The sequence below is a fragment of the Lithobates pipiens genome, unplaced genomic scaffold (genome assembly GCF_037356315.1).
Source record: "Lithobates pipiens isolate NorthernLeopardFrog02 unplaced genomic scaffold, aLitPip1_a1.2 Scaffold_19, whole genome shotgun sequence".
Taxonomy (NCBI): domain Eukaryota; kingdom Metazoa; phylum Chordata; class Amphibia; order Anura; family Ranidae; genus Lithobates; species Lithobates pipiens.
This window is the reverse complement of record NW_027507764.1, coordinates 587,817,686-587,839,154: the sequence shown is the minus strand read 5'-3', so window position 1 is coordinate 587,839,154 and position 21,469 is coordinate 587,817,686. Positions and strand designations below refer to the sequence as shown.

At 46.9% G+C, this 21,469-nt stretch overlaps 2 protein-coding genes across 3 annotated transcripts in view; one reads left to right on the top strand and one right to left on the bottom strand.

Moving 5' to 3' along the window:
* The window catches only part of LOC143997746 (cyclic nucleotide-binding domain-containing protein 2-like), a 117,245-nt gene extending 97,092 nt beyond the window's left edge, over positions 1–20,153 (bottom strand). Inside the window, exon 1 of the mRNA XM_077493539.1 lies at positions 20,014–20,153. Coding sequence (XP_077349665.1) covers positions 20,014–20,094 — 81 coding nt within the window. The 5' untranslated portion in view covers positions 20,095–20,153. The remainder of the gene's footprint in view (positions 1–20,013) is intronic.
* LOC143997745 (spermatid perinuclear RNA-binding protein) lies at positions 12,133–14,695 on the top strand. Of its 2 annotated transcripts, XM_077493537.1 has the most exons (2): positions 12,133–14,169; positions 14,218–14,695. In XM_077493537.1, exons 1-2 carry the CDS (start codon positions 12,483–12,485, stop codon positions 14,292–14,294), a joined length of 1,764 nt encoding a protein of 587 aa, XP_077349663.1. In that variant the 5' UTR covers positions 12,133–12,482; the 3' UTR covers positions 14,295–14,695. The 2 variants fall into 2 exon arrangements, with proteins under 2 accessions (XP_077349663.1, XP_077349662.1); XM_077493536.1 differs by having other exon boundaries at positions 12,133–14,695.
* Positions 20,154–21,469: the final 1,316 nt, after the last annotated feature.

Sequence of the window (21,469 nt, the reverse complement as noted above, 5' to 3'; positions counted from 1 at the left end):
ATCTTTGGGTCATCTTTGGTTAATATTGTGTTAACATCTAGGATCGATTGATGCAATTCAATCAGGGTTTATTGTTTTATGTATAGAAAGAAATAAAAAATATTTTTGATATTAAATCAAATGTCCTATGTGTTCACCGAAACCTAAGGTAGCTACTTTTCTTTTCTCCTGGTGTTGGTACGCAAGTTTAAAGCGGGACACAACAGCAGGGGAAAAGTTTCTTTTCTTTCTTTTTTTCTGACTATATGTTAGCTACGGCTTCGGCCTTGTAGACTCTGAGGAGTGACATAAGGACTTATTTCTTTAAGAGGGACCCACTGCCACTATTTGGATTTATTCGGTAGTGACAGTGGATATGGTCATGTAATGGTATAAATAATGATGAGAAGCTGCCCAGGAAGTTGAGATACTCCGAGTTGAGTGTGCAGGCACTGCCTCTGGAGGAGCCAATCCCTTCGCTTTATAAGCCCTTTGAATGGTCTGAACTATCCAAGCAGAAATGGATCTGATTGAGGCCCATTTACCTTTATTTTTCCCATGTAGAAGAATGAAAAGCAAGTCTGTTTGTCTGAAAGATTCCGTAGCTTCCAAATATTGACTACATTGAGGGGATGGACATGACCCTCTTTTGCCTCAAAGGTAGGCAACACAATTTCTTGATTTTCATGAAAAATAGATGTTACTTTGGGGTTTGAGCCCAGCATGGGAATTAACACTGCTCTATCTGGAAAAAAGGTCAGGAACAGCTCCTTGGAACCTAAATTTCTGATTTCAGACACTCTTTTGGCTGATGTTACTGCCACCAGAAAACCGGTCTTGAGCGTAAGGTCTTTGACTGATAGAGGTTTGTCAGGATCTGTTCCAAGCGTGGAAAGGAAATCTATAACAAGAGGAAGATCCCATTTAGGAAACCTTGGTTTTCTTTGAGGTCTAAGTCTGATAGCACCCTTGAAGAACTGACGAATCAGGGAGTGATTAGCCCATGAAATTCCTGTAAACGCAGAGATGGCTGATATTTGTACACAAAGAGAGCTTACTGCTAGAGGCAAATCCAAACCTGATTGCAGAAAACTAAGGATATCCTGGACCTCTGGAGAACAACATGGATTACGTCTAGAGGACATGTGTTCTGAAAACTTGGACCAAATCAGTTCGTACACTCTATTTGTGCTCTTCCTTCTGGCATTAAGAGTCGGAATAGCTTCTTCAGGACAACCTAAGGCTTCAAGCCTTCCCCTCTCAAAAACCAGACCCTGAGGTGTAGGTGAGCTTGACATGGATGCAGGGTTGTGCCTTGGGACAGAAGATCCGGCCTGAGAGGCAGAGGAATTGAGTCCCGATAACTAAGAAGTGTTAAGAGGGGAAACCATGGCCTCTTGGGCCAGAACGGTATTACTGGTATGACTTCCACCTCCTCTGTTCTGAGCCTGCGGAGAAACTGGAGAATTACGGGTACCAGAGAGAAGGCGTATGCCTTGTTGAACCTCCACCGATCCGTGAGGGCATCTATCCCATAGGCTTGGGGATTCCGGAACCTCAAATAATACTTGGTCAGCTTGTAATTGCATGGGGATGCAAAGAGATCCACTTCTGGAGACACTCCCAGTGTTAGGAGCCATTTGAACACCTCTTTGTGTAGGGACCACTTGTTGTTGTCCATTTAAACACGAGATAGAAAGTCTGCCTGTACATTCTGAACCCCTGGAATGTAGACTGCCGAAATGTTGGACAAATTCTTCTGAGCCCATTCATGATTGGCTCCACCTCTCATAGGAGAGACCAGCTGTGAATTCCACCTTGCTTCCTTATATAAGCCACCGCGGTTGTATTGTCCAACCGGAGCATCACTGAGGAGTTCTCTATATGATGGCGGAGGGACCTGAGCGCCTGAAAGGCTGCCCGCAGTTCCAGTACATTGGAAACAATCCTTTAAGATGATGAGCTCCATCTGCCCTGAGCCACTTCCGATTGGCAATGAGCGCCCCAGCCCCGATTGCTGGCATCTGAGGTTATTGCAACCCATGTGATGGGAAGGATTAAATGAGAGTTGCAGAGATTTTTCTCCTGAAGCCACCAATGGAGAGACTCTCTCATGGATGGAGTGAGAAGCATGCCCTGACTCTTGCTAGGAGAATCCCATTTTTGGAGAAACCCTTTTTGGAATAGGTGAGTGTGCCATTGCGCCCACTTCACCATGGGATTGGTGGCTGCCATGGTGCCAATCGCCTTCAGACATTGAAGAGCGGTCAGGTGAGAAGAAGCAAGGGTTGAACGGATCCTGTCCCGGATCATCACAATCTTCTCCTCGGGTAATGAGATGGTGCCTTCCACTGTGTTGAAATGAGCACCTAGAAATATGAGAGATTGAGATGGATTCAGGTGACTTTTCTCTAAATTCAGGAGCCACCCAAACTCTTGGAAAATGGCAATTACTAGGCTCCTGTGCTCTAGAAGTTGACCTTTGTCCTAGGCAAGAAGTAGGAGGTCGTCTAGATAGTGGTGAAAACGGACTCCTTTGACTCTGTGCAGAGCAACGACAGCTAACAGAACCTTGGAGAACACCCGGGGTGATGTTGTGAGACCAAATGGAAGGCAGTTAAACTGTAAATGTTGATCGCCTACTGCAAAATGAAGGAACTTTTGGAAGTCTGTCGCCACTGGAACGTGCAAGTAGGCATCTTTCAAGTCTATTGACACCAACCAGTCCCCTGGATGGACCGACTGCTGGATTGTTAATAGTGATTCCATCTTGAATTTTTCTTTTCAGATAAACCGGTTGAGATGAGTCAAATCTATGACTGGATTCCATGTGCCATTCTTTTTCTTCACCAAGAATAGAGGGGAATACATGCCTTCACCTCTTTCGCCATCTGGAACAGGAATGGCTGCGCCTTGAACCAATAAAGAGCTTAGCTAAAAGAACTTGTTTCTTTTCCTCTGAACTTGGAAGATTTGTAGGCATAAATCTTAGTCTGGGAGTGCAGTTGAACACCCAGGTGTGGCCTGAGGAGACCGTCTTGACGGTCCAGAAATCCAGAATTAAGGCCGCCCAAACATGCCGGCAGTGGAGAAGGCCAGCCCCCACCTGACATGTTTAAGCAAATCCAATTTCAAAAGGACTTAGTGCAGTCCTGGTTACCGGAGGAAGCCCCTTTTGTGGGCTTTTTAGAAGAGGACTGCCTGGATTTCCATGATCTTGAAAATTCACGACCAGGCCTGTAGCTGCTTGCTTCCCTTGCACGATCAGTATTCTGTGTTCTTGAAAAGTTGCGTTTCTGGTTTTGTAAACGCTTATCCTGAGGGAGGAAGCCAGACTTCCCACCCGTGGCCTGGGTTATGGCGCTATCAAGCTTGCTGCCAAAGAGGGAGGTGCCCTCAAAGGGAATACGGCACCAAGCTTGTTTAGAAGCGGGATCCGCCAACCAGGGTCGGAGCCACAAGGCCCGACGGGCGGTGACTGCTGACAATATCACCCGGGCCACTAGGCGAATAACGTCAATAGAGACCTCCCCCAGAAAGGCAGAGGCCAGCTGGATTTCCTGAATAGGAGAACTCTTGGCTACCTCTTCCGAGATACCTCTAAACCGTTGTACACACGGTCGGACATTCCGACCACAAAATCCGTCTGATTTTTTCCGACGGATTTCGTCCGAAACTGGTGTTGCATACACACGGTCGGACAAAGTTGTCAGAAAATCTGATCGTTCAGAATGTGATGACGTTTGTTCGTTATGACAGGAATACGTTCAGGCTAGTAGCCAATAGCTTTGGTCTCGTAATTTGATCTGAGCATGTGTGGCACTGTGTCCGATCGGAATTCTCTACAAATGATCATGTTGTCGGAAAATTTTATATCCAGCTCTCAAACTTTGTTGGTCGGACATTCCGACGGAAAAAGTCAGATGGAGCCCACACACGGTTGGATTATCCGACAACACGGTCCGATCGGACATTTTCCGTCTAAATTTCTGACTGTGTGTACAAGGACTTGGAGACTCGTTCACATTGTCTGACCATGCCTTTAAGGCTTTAGAGACTGCTGCTAAGGTCAGGACAGGTTTGTAAACCGTGCCTGCTGTCAAATAAATCTGTTTCAGGTCGGAATCAATCCGTCTCGCCAAAGGATCTTTAAATGAGACCGTATCTTCGAGAGGAAAATCACATACCTCACAAGCCTCATTAGTGCTGCATCCACCAAGGGAGCTGACTCAAGGTGTTTAACCTCTTCTTCCTTGAAAGAGTATAGTTTTTAAATCTTATGTAGCTCCGGCTCCTGAAGAGCACACGCTATATGTTTTGAAAGTTAAGGTTACACCTGAACTGCAGTTTGGTTTGGGTACAATTGTTCCAAATTTGGACCTCAGCATCAGTCTGATAGGACTATAGGGTGTTCAGCCTGGCCACCGGGGGCACTGTCTCTTCTGGCAGGCATGGAACCACAGTCTGGTTGGGTGCTTTAAGGTTACCTTCTCTAGGAGCCTGCCCAGTGGGAGTGTCACTCTTGCCGTGCTTTCTGGGAGAGGGTACTTAAGATGCGGATGTCACGTGGTTCCGGTCCAGAAGTATGTTCTGACTCCATGGTTCTGGTTCTCCTGAACAGCCCCCAGGAAGGCTATGGCCTGGGGTGCGCAACCACCCAACTTATTGTCTCGGGGCTGGCTAGCCCGAGGCAAGAAAACTAAAGAAGGATTCCGAGGTGGTCCGGTGCCATCTCCGGTAGTTGGAGAGGCCCAGCAAATTCGTAGCTATCCAGGGGAGGACTCTTCAGAAGAAGGCCACGAATGGGTTGGCTTCTTAGCAAGAGCCTGGAGGGGCTGAAGTACCTAAGTGAATCCTGTCTCAGGGGTATCGCCAAGCTGGCTGAAAGATCCAGGTATCACACGAGCAGAGCTGGACTGGGACAAAAATTTGGCCCTGGACTTCATCCAGACCGGCTCACTTTAATTTTGCAAACACGCAAAAAACAGCATATAAACTGTACGCAATTGGGCAAAAAAAGCCCCTAGAGAGCCCCCCTCACATCAGGGTCCCCAGAGAGCCCCTCACTTACATCAGGGTCCCCAGAGAGCCCCCCACTTACATCAGGATCCCCAGAGAGCCTCCCCTTACATCAGGGTCCCCATATAGCCTTCCCCTTACATCAGGGTCCCCAGAGAGCCCCTCTTACATCAGAGTCCCCAGAGATCATCTGCCTTACATCAGGGTCCCTAGAGAGCCAACCCCTTACATCCGGGTCCCCACAGAGCCCCCCCTTACATCCGGGTCCCCACAGAGCCTCTCTCTTACATCAGGTTCCCCAGAGAGCCTCCGGCTTACATCAGGGTCCCCAGAGAGCCCCTCCTTACATCAGGGTCACCAGAAAGAGGGCAGGTAGTGGGCCAGGACCCTGTGGTTGGGGACTCCTGGACAGACTCGGGGCTATGGGCCCCAGATTCAGGGCTAAAGCCCCAAAAGTCCCCCCCAGCAATGCCACTGGCTGTCACTGAAACCAGCCCACTGAGCCATCGGCCCACCGGGAAACTCCCTATAGTCCCTATGGCCAGTACATGCCTGGGCACGAGTGTTCTACAAGTTTTAGTTTCCTGAATGTTCTACAACGTTTGTGGCAGAGATTTGTTCCTGAGTAAGCACCTTGTTGGCTGCTAGGCCTTGTGAGAGAGGGACTATCCAACTTGAGTGATCATTCAGTTGTGAATGGCTATTCTCTGGATTAAGTCAAAGTAAGCGAGTCCTTTATTATTGACTTGGACACTAATGCCAATTACACACGACTGGACTTTTTGACAGCAAAGATCCGACAGAACGAATCCAGCGGACAATTCAATCGTGTGTGGGCTCCATCGGACCTTTGCTGTCCAAAAATCTGACGGACTTTAGAAATAGAACATGTTTCAAATTTTTTCGCTGGAACTCCGCCGGACCCAGTTCCTATTAAGAAATCCGTTCGTGTGTATGCTAGTCCGACAGACAAAAACCGACGCTAGGGCAGCTATTGGCTACTGGCTATGAACTTCCTTATTCTAGTCTGGTCGTACGTCATCACATTCGAATCCGTCGGACTTTGGTGTGATTGTGTGTGTCCAAGTCCGTTCATTCGGAAAGTCCATCGGAACTCCGCCGAAAGTCCGTTGGAAAGACCGTCGGACCTATTCCGTTGAAAAAGTCTGCTCGTGTGTACGCGGCATTAGAGTACATGAACTTTCCTCCTAACCCTCTTGATCCTATTTTAAGAGACTGTTCACTGTCTACATTTTTGCAAATAAAAATCCCTTTTATGCGGATCTGTCGTCAGTCTCTAAAGTTTCTGGGCCGTCTACCACGGGAAACCCCTAGACACAAATCGAGGAGAACGGTAAGCCCAATCAAACCAGCAGCTCCTTCGGGGGTCAGTGCTACACTTAGATTGCATGGAACTTTTTCTATCCATCCTGCCCCATTCTTCAGAAATTATGGCTCCTACTTCAGTGAGAAAAGGGAAATAATGACACTCCTTACTGACCTGTTTGAAACATTTTCTCTGTTTAGGAGGAGAAATTAGAGGGTCTTCCCAATTCAGAGCTTCTTTAACAGCTTTCACCAGAGGGAACCAAAGCGTATTCAAAGCCCATCCCAGGATCATCTGCCTCCGACCCACTATCTGAGCCCTTGTACACACGGTCGGAGATTCCGACGGAATGTGTCTGATCGGACCGTTTTGTCGGATAATCCGACTGTGTGTGGTGTGCGGGCCCCTACTGTGAGATGAGGGGGGGGGGGGGGGGGCGGTGAGGAGAACCTCTACTATGGTCCTTGAATTTAGAGGAGGAACCATGGCGTCTAGAACCAGAGGAGGAGTGCCGGTGGTGTGATTTAGGGGACCCGCTCCTTCTGTGGGAACTACTCTGTCGTTGGTCAGACCTAGAAGGGCTGAGAAAAAAGAGGAAAGACAGAAATAGAGAGAGAAAGGCACAAGATCAGGAATAATGCCCTACACTCCGCTCTCTTCCCCCCCCCCCCCAGCAGGCAAAGTAAAGGAGAAACAGTTTCCAAATCCTACCTGCTGCGAGAGGACTGGCCACCAGGAGGCAGTGAAGAGTCCATGACTGATACTGAATACACTGCAGGTGGAACAGGCAATACATCAGACATCCGCAAGTGAAAGACAAAATTCAGACCCATCTGAAATTGCACTTACCCGGGGTAGGCTCTGCAGGTGCTCAGGGAATTCGCCGCTATGCCCGCGAACGTTCCTGATATATATGTAGGCCTCCCAGGCTTTTAAAATTGGCGCTGCGTGACGTCGCGGCCGCGCCAGGCCTGAGATCCTCACGCGCATGCACAAAACAAAGCTTTGCTTTCGTTCCGGGGCCGACAGAACGCAGACGGAACCCAGAAGTAAGAGGGAGCGGTGGCTGGAACGCACAGGGAGCCGGCCGCTGCTAAGGCAAAAATGTGAAAAAGGACAGGTAATGCAGAAAAACCTTACACAACAAACACTGCTGCCATGAAGGCGATCGCTTACCACTACCTACGAACGATTCGGCCAGGACATCCATACACACACACACCGGGCATTTTAGGGCAGATAATGGCAAACCTGCAAACTGCTAGGCAAACAGGCCTGTGCGCGCTTATCTTTCCAATGGTAGACATGAATCCAGCTGTTCAGCGCTTATTCTGCAATACACTCGTAGCACTAACCCCCGAAGGAGCTGCTGGTTTGACTGGGCTTACCGTTACCTTCTTCACCTCGATTTGCGTCTAGGGGTTTCCCGTAGACAACGAACAGTCTCTTAGTATAGGATCAGAGGGTTAGGAGGAAAGTTCAGGTACTCTTTAGTGTCAAAGTCAATAATGAAGGACTTGCTTACTTTGACTAAATACAAAGAATAGCCATTCACAGCTGGATGTTCACTCAGGTTGGACAGTCCCTCTCTCACAAGGCCTAGCAGCCAACAAGGTGCTTAAATCAGGAACAAGTCTCTGCCACAGACGTTGTTGTAGAACATTCAGGAAACTAGGACTTGTAGAACACTCGTGTAATACCTGGATCTTTCAGCCAGTTTGGCGATACCCACAAGATTGGATTCACTTAGATACTTCAGCCCCACCAGGCTCTTGCTAAGAAGCCAACCCATACATGGCCTTCTTCTGAAGAGTCCTCCCCTGGATAGCTACGAAGTTACTGGGCTTCTCCACGACCGAAAACGGCACCGGTGTCAGGTCACCCGAGACCAGGTGACAGATGCACTCCGTAGGAGTCGGAAATGCACCGCTAGGTAGTGGACCTTAGGACTGACTGGTGCAGATTGTACCCAAGGAGATTCAGGACACAGGTCTATAGGATCACTAACACAGATCCCAATGGGAGCTGGAGCATAGATTTCCCAGGGCGCGGAGTCTAAGAGCCAGTGGGTGTTCACCAGAGCCTCTAGTGGTGAGGATGGACTTCGCTGCAGTCTGGCTCCAGGTCGCGGCCCCTAGGATCTCACAGATCACGCTCACAGTAGACTACAGGAGAAGGAAGCAGCAGGCTGGAACAACAAGAATAGTAAGGAGATACGGCAGAGGTCAGGGCAACTGGCAGACAGGAACAACAGAGTACACGCCAAAGTTTCAGGGTCACAGGCAGACAGGGATGGTCAGGGACATGCCAAAAGGTCAAGGTCACAAGCAGACAGGAATCGTTGAGAACACGCCAAGGTTGGTAACAGAGTCAAACATAGAGCACACGGCAAGCAGAAACCAGGAAGCCAAACACACAATGAATACACAATGGTTGATCAGCACTGTTGGCTTGCAGTGCACAGGTTAATATAGGGTTCCCTGATAGGGCCTGGGGTGGAGCCGTGCTTAGAGGAGAGGTTATAAAAACCACCAAGTGGAAGTGACTGGCCTCTTAGTCAGAACACATGGAGGGGAGGTAAGAAAACAGAGGAAGATCACTGCATAACCATAACAACCGGACCACTTTAGAATCCCTTCTTTAGTTTCCTTGCCTCGGGCTAGCCAGCCAAGAGACATAAAGTCAGGTAGATCCGCACCCCAGGCCATAGCCTTCCTGGGGGCTGGTCAGGAGTACCAGGAGCATGGAGTCAGAACATACTTCTGGACCGGAAACCCCGAAACACGTGACATCTGCATCTTAAGTACCCTCTCTCAGAAAGCTCAGCAAGAGTGACACTCTCACTGGGCAGGCTCCGAGAGAAAGTAACCTCAAAGCACCCAACCAAACTGTGGTTCCATGCCTGCCATAAGAGACAGCGCCCCCCTATGGCCAGGCCGAACACCCTATAGTCCAGTCAGACTGATGCTGAGGTCCAAATTTGGAACAATTGTACCCAAACCAAACTGCAGTTCAGGTGTAACATTAACTTTCAAAACATATAGTGCGTGCTCTTCAGGAGCCGGTGCTACACACTCCATACCCGGCTAACAGTCAAGGCTTATCGGAGGGACGTGACACCATATCGTTTGGCCGGTTTGCTGCCATGGAGCCTGTCAGGAAATTTGACTGTTCTTGAATGGCCCAGCCAGAGCCCTGACTTAAACCCAATTGAGCATCTCTGGAGAGCCCTAAAAACGTTTACCATCCAACCTGACAGAACTGGAGAGGATCTGCGAGGAGGAGGAATGGCCGAGGATCCCCAAATCCAGGTGTGAAAAACTTGTTCCATCTTTTCCCAAAAAGAATCATGGCTGTATTAGATCAAAAGGGGCTTCTACTAAATACCGAGCAAAGGGTCTGAATACTGAGGACCATGTGATATTTCAGTTTTTCTTTTTTAATAAATCTGCAAAAATGTCAACAATTCTGTGTTTTTCTGTCAATATGGGGTGCTGTGTGAACATTAATGAGGAAAAAAATGAACTTAAATGATTTTAGCAAATGGCCGCAATATAACAAAGAGTGAAAAATGTAAGGGGGTCTGAATACTTTCCGTCCCCACTGTATATCGCAAAAAATAAAAAAAACGCAGAGGTGATCAAATACCACCGAAAAGAAACCTATATTTGTGTGAAAAAAATATCACATAAAAATCATTTGGGTACAGTGTTTCATGGGCGCACAATTACCAGTTAAAGAAGTGCAGTGCTGAATAGCAAATAAATGGCCTGGTCATGAAATCTTCCGGATCGGCCATTTGAACCATCTATGCCCTGCTTATGCCATGGACCATGTCCTCTCTGTACAGTATTTACTTGCCTTCCAGGTATGGTTTGTATTGCATAGGTACGTGGACCCAGCTTGGACCAATGTAAGCATGCGTACGCTATATCATACCAGGGGCTGCCCGTCCATTAAGGGCACACATCACACGGGCGCATGAGCGCCACCCCCATGGCCATGGGTTTGTTACCCCTTTCAGGGCACCGATGCATGGATTCCAATGCTGAGGAGCTGTTTTTTTTTAAGCCCCCAATTAGGGCCAGAGGCCCTAATAGGCCTCACTATAGGGCGGGCTCAGGTCGCAGAGGGTGCGCTCCAATCCCACCTAGGTGTGTTACAACAGCGAATAAATATTCGCTAATGTAGCACTGATCCTGCTCCCGGACAATCAGGAAGCAGGTTTTGACACCGGTCACCCGATTGGCTGAAAGGACAGGCGATCCTATTGGATGCCTAGGAGGAGGGGAGAAGCTAGAAGCAGCCAAGGAGGAGAGGACTTCGAAAGCCGAGTCGCTGTAGCACACTGCCTGCCACCCGCCACGATGAGGTAACTGCCAGACCGACCTCCTAACAGTGGTGGGGGGGGGGGGTGCCGCGAGCGGTGGGTGTCTGTTTGCCCCCCCCAAAAAAAAAAACACCTGCCATTATACCATACTATAAGTTGCTGCTACTGCTACTACTACTACTACTACTACAATCCACTGCCACCTTCCAGGTCCTGTGCGGCTGCCACATGGGGTCTCCTGCTTGGCATGGGCACCATTTACGGAACTCTTTGCATTTTACCCAATGAATGCAAGGTCTTCTCTGATTGGAGAGAGCAGAGAGGCAGGTGACATCTTGATCCCCACCTTGTCCAATCAGAGTATGCATGAGACCCCGAAGGCGATCAATGTAATGGTGGTAATTACAGTAATTGCAGCTTTCGCAGGGGTCCCAAAAGTATGTGCTTCCAGTGTACGCTGTTGCTGAGGCTGTCTGTGAAAGTTGTACTGTTCCTTATGACCTGTACAGATTTAAAGTATGCCCCAAGTAGGGTTGCACCGATACTAGTATCGGAATCGGTGCCAAGTATTTGCACAAGTATCGGTACATATGCAAATGCACCGATACCTGATACTTTCAGGCTCGGTACTTTGAGCTGTCAGCGGGTCTCCCCTGCTGACAGCTAAAGTGTTAAAGAAGTCCGGTAATTGGAGCTGTGAGAAAAAAAAAAGCATTTTTTTTTAACAACATTGCTCAGCTGAAACACTGAAATAAAAAGAAACATTGTTTTTTTTTGTATCTTTCTGTTTCTTCAACTGCAGATCAAAGGGATGAACAAATGTTCTTTGGTTTAACCCCTTATTAACCCTTAATTTACTCTAATCAGCCTTAATTAACTCCCTATTCTCCTCCATTTAATTATTATTTCCCTGCTTTTTTTTTTTTTTTAACGTCTATTTTATAAACGATAAACAATTAAAACTTTTTTTTGTTTGCTTTGTTAGAAAATATTTTTGCACATGTATATTAACATGTATTTACACATTTCACATCGAAAAAGCTCAAAATGAAAAACATAAAATTGATTTAATTCATTTGTAAATAACTTTTCAATGCTTTGTACCACTGCTGACAGCAGAAGTGAAAACAAAACAATTGCGGTAGGTATCGGTATCGCTGAGTACTAAAGAAAAAAGTATCTCGCACTCATAAAAAATATGGTATTGATATCCCTACCCCCCAAGCATGTAATTTAAAGGCTATTTACAAAGGTCCAGGCTGGTCCATTGTAACTATGCGATAAAATATATATCTGAAGTTCAGCTTTAATATAATATTTGATATTGGTACATGTCCCCCCATGGCAGTGCCAACCCTCCTATGCCCTTTTTGACTATATTTTTTCTATGATATTAAACTAAAAGCTTTGGGAGAAATCTCTAAATGGACTGAGCGCACCACCTGCACTTTGATCAAGAGTGATCCCGTTCGGTCGGGCGCTGGGCTCGCGCCCTGCTGGTGTGTGAAGGGATGAGGAGGAGGCGGAGAGGAAAGGAGCATCACCGAGAGAGAGTGAAATCTGATATGGCCAATACGCAGTAATTTCATGGATGAATTAAAATTTTTTTGAACGAAATAATCTTCCTGGGTTATATGTAATGCTGTCAACGTGTTGAACTGGCTGAATGAACATCTGATGCTGGTGAGGACCTGGGAAGGTATATGTGGAGGCTGAGCTACACACAGGCTTTCCTGCGGATACCTGCACACAGGAGGGAGTTGGAGAGGCAACACTGAATGCCATTCATAAGCATGGGATGACAGCGGCCGGGTGCTGTGTGGAGTCATGAGAATTGGCCTGGTTGCCAAAGGCTTGCTCATTAAGGAAGACATGGATCTGGAATTGGTTCTCATGTGTAAGGAGAAACCAACAGAGAGCTTGTTAGTCGCAGTCCGAGAAAACCTTCCACTGCAAATTAAGAAACTTACAGAAGAGACATATCAAGTGGAGCAATGCACAGAAGATGCCTCACTAATTATACAAAATTCAAAAGAACCTAAATTGATTTTAAAAGTTATACTGACATCCTCACTATTCAGAGAAGAGGAAAAAGGATCGGGTGGAGTAGAAAATGTTGCGATGAAAGATCCTCCGGACTTATTGGACAGGCAGAAATGCCTGAACGCCTTGGCGTCTCTGCGACATGCCAAATGGTTTCAGGCGAGAGCAAACGGATTAAAATCTTGTGTAATTGTGCTGCGTATTCTACGAGATTTGTGCAACAGAGTTCCTACCTGGACCCAGCTGAAAGGATGGCCTCTAGAACTCGTATGTGAAAAAGCACTAGGAACTTGTAATAGACCGTTGGGTGCCGGAGAAGCATTACGGAGGGTGATGGAGTGCCTGGCGTCGGGCATCATTCTACCTGGAGGGCCAGGCCTGCACGATCCATGTGAGAAGGAACCTACAGATGCACTGGCTTACATGGCCGTGAAAGAAAGAGAAGAGATCACGCAAAGTGCGCAGCATGCACTTCGTTTGTTAGCCTTTGGACAGATTTACAAGGTATTGCAAATGGACCCCCTGCCATCAAATAAACCTTTCCAAAAATATTCCTGGTCAAGCACAGACAGGGAAGGATTAAAGCGGCCATACGACGACGGTTCTTGTGACGACAAGGACCCAAATAAGAAAATGAGGCGCAATTTGCGCAAAATTTTGGACAGCAAAGCCATAGATTCTAACCAGCCAATGAATGCACTGATGCGACTAAACCAGATTCGACCTGGCTGGCAATACAAACTGCTGTCTCAATCAGGTCCAGTACATGCACCAGTTTTCACTATGTCTGTTGATGTAGATGGAACCATACATGAGGCCTCCGGACCATCCAAGAAAACAGCCAAGCTTCATGTAGCAGTAAAGGTTTTACAGGCCATGGGATACCCAACTGGTTTTGACACTGATATGGAATGTCTTAGTTCGGATGAGAAATCAGACAATACAGGGAAGAACGAGACAATCTCTACAAATTCCAGCAATAACACAGGAAGCTCCAGTACGGACAGCTCCAACACACTGGAGGTCCGTACTCAGGGTCCTATCCTAACCGCCAGCGGGAAAAACCCGGTGATGGAACTGAATGAAAAGAGGCGAGGCCTTAAATACGAGTTGATATCGGAGAGTGGAGGAAGCCATGACAAACGGTTTGTAATGGAGGTGGAGGTGGACACACAGAAGTTCAGGGGTGTGGGCCCAAACAAAAAGGTAGCAAAAGCCAGTGCGGCCCTGGCTGCCCTAGAGAAGCTCTTCTCTGGTCCAAACGCAGCAAATAACAAGAAGAAAAAGATTATTCCACAGACTAAAGGAGTGGTCAGTACGGCGGTATCGGCGGCTGTGCAGGCGGCTCGAGGAAGAGGACGAGTGGCATTGGCCAGAGGGGCCTTTGTGGGAGCTGCTGCTGCTGCCCCGGGATATATAACCCAAGGATATGCAGCTCCGTATGGATACAGTACCGCAGCGCCGGCTTATGGTCGTATGGATTCTGGGTCCCTGGATTTTCTGGATGTAACTGTGGCAGGTATCCCTAAAAGGATGGTCCTCTTACCAGTTATGAAATTTCCAGCATATCCAGTTCCCCATTACTCCTTTTTTTAACAAACGCATTGGGCAGGACCGTTTGGAATGTCAGAAAAATTGAACTTATTTTCTTTGATTGTGGGATTTCCTTTGTAAAGACCCCTTTTTCCTACTTTTTTTATTTTAACAGAAAAAAACACAGAAAAAAGAATTTAGTTATTTAAGCAAAAAACTTGAAGAAAATTGTACTGTGAAATGTTACCTCATTTACAGATTTAAAAAAAACAAAAACTTTTACTGCCAGAAGACACAGCCATGTATAGAAGACGTCTGGTCTGGCAGCGGAGGTAGCAGGCCTTCTGCCCTGGAAAATGATGTAGGCGATACAAGTATATCTTTCAAAATGAAGTACGAAAACTGTAAAATTGATAAATACATTTATGAAGGATGTATGATATTAAACTAATAACAGAATAAAATGTTTTGTCCTATAAAAAAAAAAAAAAAAAAAAAAAAAAAAAAAAAGAGTGATCCCGTTCAACCTTACACATACCATTATTATAAACTACCACCAAAGACCGCGATGGTGGAAGTGGTTAGATCCGGTAATACCGGGGTTTAGCTCAATATCATTTATTTTGCAGTGCCACCAATCTTAGAAAATTCTCAATTAGTAAATAAACATCCTCAACCTCCACCAATTAAAAAAAACGATCCCCACTATATGGGCCCCATATGAAATAATGCTAAACATCTACTGGTGTCGTTGATGTGTAATAACATGAATAGCTGAACAAAGGGTCCATGGTCATCACCACTTCTAACTTCCGCTAAATAAAATGGGCAGAGAACATATGTACCGATCAGCCATGACTTTACGGCCACACACCCAATTGGGTAAGTCCCCCTTTTGCCACCAAAACAACCCTGACTCATCGGGGGAATGGACACCACAAGACCTCGGAAGGTATGCTGTGGTATCTGGCACCAAGCCGTCAGTAGAAGATCATTTAAATCTTCTAAGTTGCCAGGTGGGGCCTCCATGGATCGGTCTTGTTTTCCCAGCACATCCCAGAGATGTTTGATTAGATAAAGATCTGAAGAATTTCTGAAGTCAACACCTTCAACTCATTATGGTGTTTCTCAAACCATTCTTGACTTCATCATACTAGGCCACCTTCTTCCATTTTTAGGTGGTCCAGTTCTAAAGCTCACGTGCCCATTGTAGGTGCTTTTGGCTGTGGACACGGGTCAGCATGGGCACCATGACCAGTCTATGGCTACGCAGCCCCATACACAACCAACAGCAATGCTCTGTGTGTTCATACCTTTCTATCAGAGCCAGTATTCACTTTTTCAGCATTTTGGGCTCCAGTAGCTCTTCTATTGGATCAGACTTCATAATCCAGCCTTCCCTCCCCACCTTCATCAATGAGCTCTCCCTCTCTGCCTCCATCAATGAGCCTTCCTCCCCACCTCCATCAATCATCCTTCCCTCCCCACTTCCATCAATGAGCCTTCCCTACCCCACCTCCATCAATGAGCCTTCCCTACCCCACCTCCAACATTGAGCCTTCCCTCCTCACCTCCATCAATGAGCCTTCCCTACCCCACCTCCAACATTGAGCCTTCCCTCCCCACCTCCATCAATGAGCCTTCCCTACCCCACCTCCAACATTGAGCCTTCCCTCCTCACCTCCATCAATGAGCCTTCCCTCCCCACCTCCATCAATATGAACCTCCCCTACCCCACCTCCACCATTGAGCCTTCCCTCCCCATCTCCATCAATGAGCCTTCCCTCCCCACCTCCATCAATTGGAACCTCCCCTACCCCACCTCCACCATTGAGCCTTCCCTCCCTATCTCCATCAATGAGCCTTCTCTCCCCACCTCCATCAATGAGCCTTCCTCCCAGCCTCCACCAATGAGCCTTCCCTCCCCTCCTCCATCAATGAGCCTTTCCTCCCCTCCTCCATCAATGAGCCTTTCCTCCCCTCCTCCATCAATGGGCCTTCCCTCCCACCACCATCAATGAGCCTTCCCTCCCCACCTTCATCAATGAGCCTTCTCTTCCCACTTCCATCAATGAGCCTTCTGTCTCCACCTCCACCAATGAGCCTTCCCTCCCCACCTTTATCAATGAGCCTTCTCTCCCGAACTTCCATCAATGAGCCCTCTCTCCCCACTTCCATCAATAAGCCTTCTCCCCCCACCTCCATCAATGAGCCTTCCCTCCCCACCTCCATCAACGAGCCTTCCCTCCACACCTCCACCAATGCGCCTTGGCCCCCCCATGGCCCTCCCACCTCCATCAATGTGCCTTCCCTCCCCATCTTTATCAATGAGTCTTCTCTCCCCACTTCCATCAATGAGCCCTCTCTCCCCACCTCCATCAATGAGCCTTCCTCCCAGCCTCCACCAATGGCACCGATACTAGTATCAGTGCCAAGTATTTGCACAAGTATCGGTACATATGCAAATGCACCGATACCTGATACTTTCAGGCTCGGTACTTTGAGCTATCAGCGGGTCTCCCCTGCTGATAGCTAAAGTGTTAAAGAAGTCCGGTAATTGGAGCTGTGAGAAAAAAAAAAGCAGTTTTTTTTAACAACATTGCTCAGCTGAAAAACTAAAATAAAAAGAAACATTGTTTTTTTTTGTTTGTATCTTTCTGTTTCTTCAACTGCAGATCAAAGGGATTTTTTTTTTCACGTATATTTTATAAACGATAAACAATTAAAACTTTTTTTTTTGTTTGCTTTGTTAGAAAATATTTTTGCACATGTATATTAACATATACTTATACATTTCACATCGAAAAAGCTCAAAATGAAAAACAAAAATCGATTTATTTCATTTGTAAATAACTTTTTAATGCTTTGTACCACTGCTGACAGCAGAAGTGAAAACAAAACAGTTGCGGTAGGTATCGATATCGCCGAGTACTAAAGAAAATAGTATCTCGCACTCATAAAAAATATGGTATGGGTGCATCCCTACCCCCCAAGCATGTAATTTAAAGGCTATTTACAAAGGTCCAGGCTGGTCCATTGTAACTATGCGATAAAATATATATCTGAAGTTCAGCTTTAATATAATATTTGATATTGGCACATGTCCCCCCATGGCAGTGCCAACCCTCCTATGCCCTTTTTGACTATATTTTTCTATGATATTAAACTAAAAGCTTTGGGAGAAATCTCTAAATGGACTGAGTGCACCACCTGCACTTTGATCAAGAGTGATCCCGTTCAACCTTACACATACCATTATTATAAACTACCACCAAAGACCGCGATGGTGGAAGTGGTTAGATCCGGGAATACCGGGGTTTAGCTCAATATCATTTATTTTGCAGTGCCACCAATCTTAGAAAATTCTCAATTAGTAAATAAACATCCTCAACCTCCACCAATTAAAAAAAAAAAACGGCAATGGTCCGGACTGCACACTAACCAATCCCCACTATATGGGCCCCATATGAATTAATGCTAAACATCTACTGCTGTCGTAGATGTACAATAACATGAAATGCTGAACAAAGGGTCCATGGTCATCACCACTTCTAACTTCCGCTAAATAAAATGGGCAGAGAACATATGTACCGATCAGCCATGACTTTACGGCCACACACCCAATTGGGTAAGTCCCCCTTTTGCCACCAAAACAACACTGACTCATCGGGGGAATGGACACCACAAGACCTCTGAAGGTATGCTGTGGTATCTGGCACGTCAGTAGAAGATCATTTAAATCTTCTAAGTTGCCAGGTGGGGCCTCCATGGATCTGTCTTGTTTTCCCAGCACATCCCAGAGATGTTTGATTAGATAAAGATCTGAAGAATTTCTGAAGTCAACACCTTCAACTCATTATGGTGTTTCTCAAACCATTCTTGACTTCATCATACTAGGCCACCTTCTTCCATTTTTAGGTGGTCCAGTTCTAAAGCTCACGTGCCCATTGTAGGTGCTTTTGGCTGTGGACACGGGTCAGCATGGGCACCGTGACCAGTCTATGGCTATGCAGCCCCATACACAACCAACAGCAATGCTCTGTGTGTTCATACCTTTCTATCAGAGCCAGTATTCACTTTTTCAGCATTTTGGGCTCCAGTAGCTCTTCTATTGGATCAGACTTCATAGGCCAGCCTTCCCTCCCCACCTTCATCAATGAGCTCTGCCTTTCTGCCTCTATCAATGAGCCTTCCCTCCCCACCTCCATCAATGAGTCTTCATTCCCCAACTTCATCAATGAGCCTTCTCTCCCACCTCCATCAATGAGCCTTCCTCCCTGCCTCCATCAATGAGTCTTCTCCCCACCTTTATCAATAAGCCTTCCCTCCCCACCTCCATCAATGAGACTTCCCTCCCCACCTCCATCAATGAGCATTTCCTCCCCACCTCCATCAATGAGCATTCCCTCCCCACCTCCATCAATGAGCCTTCTCTCCCCACCTCCATCAATGGGCCTTCCCTCCCCACCTCCATCAATGAGTCTTCATTCCCCAACTTCATCAATGAGCCTTCCCTCCCACCTCCATCAATGAGCCTTCCTCCCTGCCTCCATCAATGAGTCTTCCCCCCACCTTTATCAATAAGCCTTCCCTCCCCACCTCCATCAATGAGCCTTCCCTCCTCACCTCCATCAATGAGCCTTCCCTCCCCACCTCCATCAATGAGCCTTCCCTCCCAGCCTCCATCAATGAGCCTGCTCTTCCCACTTCCATCAATGAGACTTCTCCCCCCTCCTCCATCAATGAGCCTTCCTTTCCAATCTCCATGAATGAGCCTTCCCTCCCCACCTCCATCAATGAACCTTTCCTCCCCACCTCCACCAATGAGCCTTCCCTCCCCCACCTCCATCAAAGAGCCTTCCCTCCCCACCTCCATCAACGAGCCTTCCCTCCCCACCTCCACCAATGTGCCTTGGCCCCCCCCATGGCCCTCTCACTGGTTGGCCGGTTCTCCTTCCTTGGACCACTTTTAGTCGGTCCTGGCCACTGCAGGCCAGAAACATCCCACATGAGTGGCAGTTTTGGAGTTACTTTGACCCAGTTGTCTAGACATTACAATTTGGCCTTTGTCAAAGTCCCTCAAATCCTTAGGCCTCTTTCACACGGGCTTGTCACTGTACGGACTCCGCTTTGCTCAGCAGGAATCGCTCCGTTGATCCCCATTGAGCAGGCGGATAAAAGGTCCTATCCGATCTGATTCTCCAGATGGGCGACCATGCATCTGGATTTCACAGACAGGATGGGATATCGACGGGTGTTAGCAGACATCGCACCGCTGACATAGAGGTGAATGGAGCATTCTATCAGGTCCGCCTGAAAAACTGACAGGCGGACCTGATCGGAACCCCTGTGTGAAAGGGGCCTAACACTTGTAAATTTTTTCTGCTTTCAACTAATCAACTTCAGGGACAACATGTTCACTTGCTGCCTAAATCCTACCAACTTTCAGATACCATTGTAACCAGATAATTAACAATGTTCACTTTACCTGTCAGGGGTCAGAAGGTTATGGCTGATTGATGTATGTGTATAGATAGATAGATAGATAGATAGATAGATAGATAGATAGATAGATAGATAGATAGATAGATAGATAGATAGATAGATAATCCTTTGTGCACTGTACCTATGGATGCAAACCTCTTGCAAACTCTAGTGCAATATATCATTATGAATGAGGCTAGAAACTAGATCTAATCCCCCGACAATGAGGATCCGAGCAGTGAATGGTAAGCCTCGTCTCTCTCCAGCCCTTCCTGCCAGAAACAGAAAAGAGACTCACCTTGCACCGTTGGCTGGACGGGATTCCTGTGTCTGCCGGTAACATGCTTTGTCCTCCGTCACCTGCCTGACTGTCCGGCATGCCGTCTCTCGCCCAGACCCGTGGATGCACACTTCTTGACCGTCCCACTGCCTAATAACCCTTTTGTTTACTGCCGTCACTGTAGCATCGTCACCTGCAGCACCGTTCGCTCTATGGGAATTTTTGTCTGCCATCAATCATCACCTGTCATTTCTAGTATTCCAGACACTTTTATATAGCTCTGACATATACCGCAGTGCTGTACAGAGAACACCGAGACTGCAACATCAGTCTCTCCGCCAGAGGAGCTTACACTCTAATGCCCCCCCCCCCCCCACCACCACCACCACAGTCACAAGCTATTATACATTTATATAGCTCTGACATATACCGCAGTGCTGTACAGAGATCACTGAGCCAGTCACATCAGTCTCTGTACCAGAGGAGCTTACACTCTAATGCCCCCTCCCCCAACCCCACCACAGTCACATGCTATTATTATTATACATTTATATAGCTCTGTCATAAACTTCAGTGCTGTACAGAGATCACTGAGCCAGTCTCATCAGTCTCTGTACCAAAGGAGCTTACACTCTAATGTCCCCACCGTCACACACTATATTATACATTTATATAGCTCTGACATATACTGCAGTGCTGTACAGAGAACACTTAAACAGCAACATCAGTCTCTGTACCAGAGAAGCTTACACTCTAATCACACCCCCCCCCCCCCCCCCAGTCAAATACTATTATTATTATACATTTATATAGCTCTGACATATACCGCAGTGCTGTACAGAGAACACCGAGACTGCAACATCAGTCTCTCCACCAGAGGAGCTTACACTCTAATGCCCCCCCCCCGCCACAGTCACACGCTATTATTATTATACATTTATATAGCTCTGACATATACTGCAGTGCTGTACATAGATCACTGAGCTAATCACATTAGTCTCTGTACCAGAGGAGCTTACACTCTAATGTCCCCTCCCCCTGTCAAACACTATTATTATTATACATTTATATAGCTCTGACATATACCACAGTGTTGTACAGAGAACACTGAGCCAATCACATCAGTCTCTGTACCAAAGGAGCTTACACTCTAATCTCCCCCCCCCCCCCACATTCACACACTATTATTATTATACATTTATATAGCTCTGACATATACCGCAGTGCTGTACAGAGAACACTTAAACAGCAACATCAGTCGCTGTACCAGAGAGGCTTACACTCTAATCCCCCCCCCCCCCCCAGTCAAATACTATTATTATTATACATGTATATAGCTCTGACATATACCACAGTGCTGTACAGAGAACACTGAGCCAATCACATTAGTCTCTGTACCAGAGGAGCTTACACTCTAATATCCCCTCCCCCTGTCAAACACTATTATTATTATACATTTATATAGCTCTGACAT